This window comes from Arachis duranensis, chromosome 5 (assembly GCF_000817695.3).
Source record: "Arachis duranensis cultivar V14167 chromosome 5, aradu.V14167.gnm2.J7QH, whole genome shotgun sequence".
In the NCBI taxonomy this organism is placed as follows: Eukaryota; Viridiplantae; Streptophyta; class Magnoliopsida; order Fabales; family Fabaceae; genus Arachis; species Arachis duranensis.
In genome coordinates this window covers 81055789-81065699 of record NC_029776.3, presented here as the reverse complement: position 1 = coordinate 81065699, position 9911 = coordinate 81055789, and the positions used below count along the sequence as shown (strand labels likewise).

Here is a 9911-nt window from a genome sequence, read left to right as displayed (position 1 = left end):
AAACTAAAATTGATCTAAACTAAGTTTATAATTTCTTAGCTAGCTTCTCAAGCATTATTATTATTATTGCCTTTTTAAAATTAATGTCAACTATCTTTATTGTTTCTTAAGCATTGCCTTTCCCTAAAATATAAAAAAAGAATTAAGTAATTCGTATCACTAACCATCATCATTTGTCGCTGTCCTTTGATTTTGGATAAAGATGACCACTCTCCAATCTCCAAGTATATATATATATAGGAGATAGAGAAGAGAGAATTGGAATTAGAATAAGAATAAAATAAAAAAAAATGGAGTGGAGAAAATGTTATCTGGATTTGATGTTAGTGCCATTAGGAATTCTTATGAGTATTTGTTATCATATTTGGTTGTGGCATAAGACTCGCACACACCCTTTTTCCACCTCTATCGGAATCAATGCCAATGCTCGACGCTTTTGGGTCCCTGCCATGTTGAAGGTATTATTATATATTCTCATCAAAATTAATTTAATCAATATCACATAATTTGCACTCTTATTACTTTTCATATATGTTACATATTACACATATTACTATGCTTTGTTTTAATTATTTTATATATATTTCAAGAGTTTTTTTTTTCAAAAGAGAAAGAAAATTAAATTTCGCTCATCAATATATAACTCTTCTGGACTTTTGCTTTGGAATGGTAGAAAAAGCATCTATAATGTATTAATGTATGTATATACTTGAACTTTACCTAACTTTCAATTTGATTTTTATTTTACCATTTATAAACTAAACGAAAGAGCTACGTGTTTGAACTCTTTGAAATTAATATCTATCTATTATTCTATCTATTATATAAAGAGAATATGAAAGTAATTTAATGTGTTATTTTTTAAAAATATTTTTCATTATAAATGAAGAAATGTTATTAATTTGGTTAAATTACAGAGTTAATTTCTACATTTTCAATGAAATTATAAACTGGTCTCTACACTTTAAAAATTTATAATTAGGTCCTTCAAGAAAATTAAAATTTGTAATTTAATTCCGACCATTCAAAAAGTGTTTGATTTAATAGAATAATATTCTCAACATATTCTCTATTTTAAACATGTGAACTACACATGTTTGACAATAGGGATTAATTTGTAATTTTAGTGAAAGTATGGAGACTAACCGTGTAATTTAACCATTTGAAAATTACCAAAAACTCTCTAAGTTATCTGAACCTACCATGTCCCTCCCCAGTTCCCTCACTCTCACTTTTTCACTTTCTAAAACGACACTCCAATTCCAGTACTCTCTGTCTTTCACCTTGGTTCACCATCGCCGCGCTGGATCCACCGTATTTGTGCTCACGAGTTGGGTCTCGCCTCCTTCCTCCATCTCGCCTCTCTTATCCGACAACTTTTTCTTCTCTTCTAAACCAAATACTGAACACCGATAAATAAAAGAGAACAATTCCAATCCCAAACATATTCAAATCAAACAATTCAATGTCTAAGAAGAAAATAGCAATAAATCAACATAAAAATAGCAACTCAATTTATCAGTAAATCTGGCACAACGACGGAGGCGAGAGGCATAGCGATGGTGAATCGAGGTGAGAGACAGAGAGCATTGGGATTGAAGTGCCATTTTAGAAAATGAGAAAGTGAGAGTGAGAGAGTTGGGGAGGGACAGGGTAGGTTCAGATAGCCTAGGGAGTTTTTGGTCATTTTCAAATGGTTAAATTACATGGTTGGTCCTCATATTTTCACTAAAAATATAAATTAGTCCCTATTGTCAAACATGTACAGGTCACATGTTTAAAATAGAGAATATGTTGAGAATATTTTTTTAAATCAAATACTTTTTAAACGATAGAGACTAAATTACAAATTTTAATTTTTTTTAGGAATCTAATTACAAACTTTTAAAGTGTAAAAACTAATTTGTAATTTCATTAAAAATATAGCGAACAACTGTGTAATAAAACCTATTAATTTCAATAATTAAACTCATAACTAGTACTAACCGTTTGATTTTAGTGAGACATATTTAGTATTTTGACTGATTTCAAATTTTTTATTATTATGATAGATATTTATATAAAAAAAATGCTGAATTAATAGGTATGTTAGCACCTCCTATTAATACACTAGTATATATAATCTCTATATTTTGATGAGAAATAATAGATTTGCTTTAAATTTTAAATTTTGAAAGATTATTTTGCATTACACTTTATATAATTGTTATATACGCTTAGAATATGTCATGAAAAAATAGTAAAAAAAAAAAAATTGAAAACATTTTTGTCCATTTTTTTAGGACATTGAAAAGAAGAACATCCTAGTAGCTCAAAGTCTCCGAAACCTTATAATGGGATCAACTCTTATGGCCACCACCTCCATTCTTCTCTCCGCCGGCTTGGCGGCCGTGATAAGCAGCACTTATAGCGTAAAAAAACCTCTAGACGATATTACCTATGGCGCACACGGCGAATTTATGGTGGCCCTCAAATATGTGACGCTTCTTACCATATTCTTATTCTCATTTTTCTGCCATAGCTTATCAATTATGTTCTTGAATGAATTGGCCATACTAATTTGCACACCACAAGAAGCACTCTCTAAGTCTATGGTAACACCGGAATATTTGAATGAGATTTTGGAGAAGGGAAGTATTTTGAACACTGTGGGGAACAGGATCTTCTACTTGGCACTCCCTTTATTGCTTTGGATCTTTGGCCCAATCCTTGTTTTGTTGTGCTTCATGGCTATGTTGCCGGTGTTTTACAATCTTGACTTTGTTGTTTGTTGGAGTTCTTCTAATCATGGGAAATCAAACATGATCATCATCAATGGCAAAAGTGATAATAATGACTATCTTTGAATAACTAATTATTAATTATGATCACTATAATTAAAAACTTCTATATAGTTTTTTTTTTTTGGACATGAATAACTTTGTGTTAATAAACTATGATATAGTTTATTATGCTGCAGTTATTCATGAATAAAAAGAATATATGTACATATATTATTATTGTGTATGCACCTTTTACAATGATGTAAGTTGTAAAAGTAGAGCACATTTGGACAAGGCATGTATAATGTATTAGTGGCTAGTGCAGAAGCGCTTTATTGAAATAATTGAAAAAATAATAATTATAATTATTAATTCTTCTCTTGTCTTTTTTAATAATAAATTAAATTTTTCTTTTTTATTAGTTTTTCATCTAAATTAATAATTGTTTTTCCAACTCATATTACTTGAAAAAATTATTAATATTTATTTTAAATTAAATTAATGAATGTATAATATATATTAGAAAAATGATTATCTTTCTTCAACACACTTCTATGCTTTTAAAGAGAAACTAATCATGTAGTTTTGTTAAATCTGTTTAGACATATTTTTTTCGTTTAATAAAATAATAAATATTAAATATTTACACAATAACATAGTTTATTCATTATAAAAAATTAATAATTTAATTATAAATAATAGGTTACATCTAAAATATTCCAATAATAACTTGAAGTATTTAATTTTTTTTAGACAATTTTTTTTTGAAATATTAATTATTAAAAGATTTTTCTTTTTTTAGTATTTAAAATTTTCTTTTAATTATTTTTTATAAACAACTATAAATAGATATTTTAATGCAAACAAAATAACAAGATATCATCTACATAATACCGAAAAATAACTATATTTTCTTATATTTTTCTTGGTATCTACCATATTTTTCTATATGTCTACAAATTTTGGGTGCACATATTTTTAGTGAGTTTAATTTTGATGTATTGACAGTGTAAAATATTTTACACAATCGTGTAATTATGTTTGATCTTTTGGATGACAATTTACACCGTCTATAAAAAGCAATTATTTTTGTTAATGTAATGTTACGTCATTAGATGTAAATATAAAATTATTTTATACTACATTAAAATTAAATTTATTTTTAATTTCCCTTTATAACAAAAAAACAAAATTTTTTATTACAATTTTCATTTTTTAAAAAAATCAACTCTCCCAAAATATATATTCTCTCTTTCTACACCATAAAAATGACAGTATTACAAATACTATTTTGACATCAATATTTTTTAAACAATTAAATATATATTTTTTGTTTTATTAATTAAAAAAATTTAAATATATAAATAATTAATAACAAACTATTTTTATAAGATGTCAAGAATATGTGTTGTTTGAATAATATTTTTTTATAAATATCTATATGTACCCAGAATAATATTGACAGATATATTGATATAATATTTAAATTAAATATATATAAATATTACCATTAATTTAAATGTATGTAAATACGTAAAGTTATATCTTTTTTGTTGGATAAATATGTAAATATATTTTTATATTTGTGAAACTGAATATATCTAAGTCATCAAAAAAGAAAAAAAAGAATATATTAAAATAAATAAATATTAATAAATTTTTGTGTGTAAAGTTAATATTTTTGGAGAGAGAGAGCGTACATTCAAAAAGTCCAAAAATAAAAAAATTATACAAGTCTAATATTATCTTTAATAATTAATTAACATAAATATAATTAACCTATTTAATCAATACATTATTTACATGTTACATAAGACAAAATATACTACATTTTACTTGTAACATGTTAAATCTTGTCTATTGATTTATTCTCTTTTTAAACACTTGTCACACTACTCTTTTGACAACACAAACATATACATGTATAATTCACCTTTTTTTTTACATCATAGAATTTATCTTTTTTCTACATCGTAGAATTCACTTTTTTTTTTTTATAAATAGGTTAGCATTATGGCTTGTATTTTGGGTTGCGATGCCTTTTTTCATAAATAGTAGACTCTTTGGGAGAGTTTGCAAATCCCAGTTGGACTCTGAATATAATTTAGTTTGTTTCCTTTGGGCTTAGGCAATCATGATAACATTAAAATTATCATACCGACAGGGGAAAAAAATAAATCTTTTTCAATCTTTTTAGTATTTATAATTAGTATATTTAATTGAAGAATGAAATAGTACTATATAGGCCGGGTTAGGTATTACTATGATTTAATTGTGCTATTTGAAAGCAACAGCCACAAAATAAAGGATTATTATTCCTAATGGTATTTCGGCAAAGAAGTAAAAGTACAGTGAACATTAGGTAAGATATGAGTGTGTGTTTGAATGCTATATATCAAGTGATATAAAAAAAAATCTTTCTTTTTTTGAATTAGAAAAATATATATATTTTAAATTTAATGTATTTAGAAAATATTTTAAGTAAAAATAAAAATATTAAAAAAAACAATTATCATCTATTTAAAAAGATTTTTCTTTACTTTATAACAAGATATTTTGACATAATAAATAAATGAAAATATTTTTACGTTGTTGTCCAAATATAATTAATAGATAAAAAAATATTTTTATATAAAATATTCAAATATTAAATTATTTTTATAATTTTAAAATTTTATTTAAAAAAATTACTTTTAAAATTTTTTTAGAAGTTCATCACCTAAACAAACTCTAAGTAATTAGTTTCTCGTCGTTTTGGACAGTGGATGGCGCATACCTCTGTTACCTGTTATATATTTTTACTAATAAAAACTTAAATTAATATCCAAAAAATTTTAGCTATAACATTTTAATTTGTCATTTTAATAAATTTTGATTCTCTAAAAGTTTTTGAAAAATATTCAGACCGGTCCATCCGCCTTTTTTAAAGAAAGCAAATTTATATTATAATAATTAATATTCTTTGAGAGCTAAATATCTTATCTTATAATAAAATTTGTTAAAAATTTATTTGTCCAACATATATGTCAAAAGTTTGATTTAAAGCATGTAAAGATCGATTATAATTAATATGTCTAACGAAAGTAATAATTTTAAAAACTTTTAAAAGATAAAAATTTATAAAGTTTAAATAAAATTGACCATTCTAAAATTTATCTGGAGATTAATTTGAGTATTTCCTCTATTATATTATTTTTGTCACTCTAGAACGTAGCCTGCGACGTAGATGATGTTTGCCAAAATTTCCTTTAGCATGTTGCATGCATACATCCCCATCTATCTCAAAAAATACATGACCTAATAATAAAGTAATAGATCTTGTGAAAATTAAACTTAATTAGATCTTTAATTATAATAATTAGTACCTTTTTTTTTTTACTTTTATCCTGAAATGCGTCTGGGTTCACCAGCTATGAATTGCTGATGTATTGTTAGGACTTAGGAAGCATATTCTTTTTAAAAAAAGTTATTATTATTGTGATGCATATTCTTGTCAACCTATTCCCTCTTTTTCTTTTTCTATCTTTTGGACACTATTTGAGAATGTTAATAATTAAGATCCACATTATTTAGCTATATTGAATTCGAATATAAATTGGTTTAAACTTTTGTTCATATTGGAATGGGAGAATATTTTGTTCACCTAATATATAATACAATTCCAATTAGCTTAGGGGAACAAAATAATACTACAGACTTTGTTCATTTAGAAGTTGACTACTTTTTTGGTTGTCTACGTCATAAATTTAATCTCTATTTAAGGATATGTGATGTATTACTGCATAAACAATATGAGATTTAAATTTTTAACACTTACTTAATAAACAAACGAGTGAATTAATTATTTGATCAACCAAAATTGATTATTAAAAATTGATTAGCTACCAACTAATTCATATATATGATTCCCTGAAATTTTGCTCATTAATTAGATTATGGGTAATGCTAGGTAGACAAAAAATACAGCCAGAACTTGTCTTATTTAGCATTCATTAATTGTCGCAACAATTAATAAATGCTAAATAAGACAAGTTATGACTGTTTTTTGCTGATTTTCTTTGGTTACCAAATATTTCTGTTAGAGGGACTATATACTATATAACTTTTAATAATTTGATATGTAAATCAGATCGGTTATTTGTCTAATTCACTTATTTTCTGATTGAATTAACTAATTTGATTATATTTGTTTTAAAGTAGTCAACGTTAGTCAATTTTTTTTCACAAAATTAGTGAACTTATTTTAATAACTACGCTACAAAACACCCATTTTTTATATTTTTCAAGAGGCACTCTTTACACTTCCAAAACCATATTAATTCAAGAAATCCAAGATCACCATCTCCAAAAAAATAACATATAAACCAAGAATCATTATCCAAAGGCATGAGTTATATCATAGATGACATACGTAGGAGTATGAGGGGAAAAAAACCTGGTGTCATAAAAATCTGACCAAAAAAAAAAAATAACACACCGAAATTAATTTTAAAAAATTACAAATATAAAGTAAAAATATATATACATATCTAAATATAAAAACAACACATATGTATAAATTCATATAGAAAAATAAAGTTAAAAGGAATAAATAGATCTACCTAGCTACTAGGGGAGATTCAAGAGAAAAATAAGAACAAGAACAAGAAAAATGAATATATAGTATCTATTCAATTCCATATACTCTTTAGCATTAGTATTCTGTATGCTAAAGATAGAAGATTGAGGCTTGGGTATATAAAGACACATATATATGAAAGTAAATATTATTGAAGAAGCTAAGAGAGGGCATAGAGCACATCCACAAAATAATTAAAGAAACATTGAAAGAGGGGGAAAATAATTACATATAAATTCCATATAGATATCTGGAGCGAAAGGCATGTTATTATTTGGACATGGTGCTTGTGCCATTAGGGTTTTTGATAAACCTTTCTTATCATATTTGGTTATGTCATAGGGTTGGACACAACCCTTCTTAACCATCTTTGGAGTAGATTCCCATGGCCGTTGTTTGTGCCATGATTAAGGTGTGTATGCCTCTTTAAGTTTCTTAAGTATATGTACATGTGGATAAGTGTGAAACACATTTCCGCATTTAAAATAATGTTTAAAAATAATTTTATAATTAATTAAATGATCATTGTTGATGTTCATAATTATTGAATTACAATCTTCCTATAAGTTAGTATTTATATCATTATTAATTTTATATTCTATAACTCAATGAACGGTACGAAATAAAAAAGTTTAAAAGTTAAAACAAAGATAATGTATAGTTACAGAGACATATTTATTGCTATAAGTCTTGGATTTTAAAATTGGAAAAAATTTAGCTCAGAAGTCTTGCACTATAGTATTTAGACTAAATTATATTATTTGTGATATATTTTACTGACTATAAATACATGTGTATTTTAACATTATATATTAATATAATTTTAATAAAATATTTTATAATAATATCATGCTATTATTGTTTCTCATTTGAATATAATTTTTACATATTAGTTACTAAACAATTTATTAGTATATCTTAACATTAAATAAAAAATTAAAATAATAAAACCCAATAATTTTTTTATAAGAAGAATATATATACTAGCTGTACAAGCTAAGGTATTCGGAATATGATAATGGAATCAAACCTAATGGCCAACACATCAATCCTACTTTGTTGTGGTCTTGGAGCATTGATTAGTAGTAATTAGACTCTCAATAAGCCTCTCTCAACCAATTAAGCATCCTCATTTCTACACCACAACATGAAAATAATAATAATAATATTAATGTCACATGTGTTGTGACCATAGAGTATACGTACTTGAATGAACTCATCTATATATGAAAAAAATGATAATTTTCTTATTAAACGCATGCAGCCATGCACCCTCGTTCATTTTTATCAAGAAGCTAATTAAGGACATTATATTATGGCATGTTGTGATGAGTACTTTCACAGCCAGAAATAATATTTGCTTTTTTTTATAATTTGTAATGGTGTATCCTTGTCATTGATGAATTAAATTAAACAAGGATTTAGTATTTTTGAGCAACTCAAAGGGCAGTTAGGTAATATTTTACATCAAATGCATCTTTGGGACTTAATTAGTACAGCTAGACGCACATGTAACTATGTACTAATTAACCATATATTAGTAGTAATAATTTAGTATATTATTATCCAAAAATGTTTATGTAACATATGAGATATCTAAGTCCCTAATTTCGTAAACCGCGAATGAATTTAGATATTTTACGTTTTAAAAATGAAAACCAAATCTCTTATTTAATAAAATTAGATGTTCAAAAATTTAAGAGTTCAACTAAAGTTCAATAAAAAATAAATTGAATATAATAAAATATATATTTTTTATATTTTATTATTTTAAATTGATTAACCATTAAAAAATTATACCAGTTGAATGGGTTTAATCAAAATTTTAACCTTTTTTTTAGTTTTTTTTATCAGTTTATTACTAAGTTTTTTTACTTTAATCGAATTAATTTGGTGACCGATTTTTGATTAATTCAGTTGAATCAACCAGGTTGATCTAATTTTAAAATTGTGAAAATTAGTAGAATAATTTATCAAAATTCACCTATGAAGCTATTTTTAGATTACTGACACATGTTATTATTTGTTTTGATAAAAAAATCAATTTATTATATACAAATAATTTTTTTAAAAAAAATTGGTTTGAATAGATCAAATAACCACATTTATTTTTTTTTCAATTCTTTCTGCATGTTATTCCCGAATAATAAATTTAGTATATTCTTCTTTTTCATCCTTCTTGACTAAATTTCTTTCCTCAAATTTATTTTTTACTTTTATTTATTTAATTCTCGTAAAATATATGTATATGGAATTATTTGAAAATGTAAAATTTGATATTCTATAAAAAAAAAACTTTACATCTTTTTGTTTGTATAAGAATGACAAAAGAGGAAAAATGAAGAATCGGAATGAGAAAAAAATTAAGCTTTACATAAAAAGACGGAGAACTGAACTTACGATACAAACAAAAGATCATAAATAGTATTATCTTTTTCTGTTTCGTCCTAAACATTAAATAGTGTGATGAGATAATAAGTTATATATTTATTAAATAATTTTTATCATTTATAGTGAATTAAATAAAAATA

General features: G+C 24.9%; 1 protein-coding gene across 1 annotated transcript; it reads left to right on the top strand.

Annotated features, from left to right (window-relative positions):
- Positions 1-273: 273 nt before the first annotated feature.
- On the top strand, positions 274-3115 carry LOC107489719 (uncharacterized). The gene is made up of 2 exons (XM_016110472.3): positions 274-458; positions 2283-3115. Exons 1-2 carry the CDS (start codon positions 291-293, stop codon positions 2844-2846), a joined length of 732 nt encoding a protein of 243 aa, XP_015965958.1. The 5' UTR covers positions 274-290; the 3' UTR covers positions 2847-3115.
- The last annotated feature ends 6796 nt before the right edge of the window (positions 3116-9911 follow it).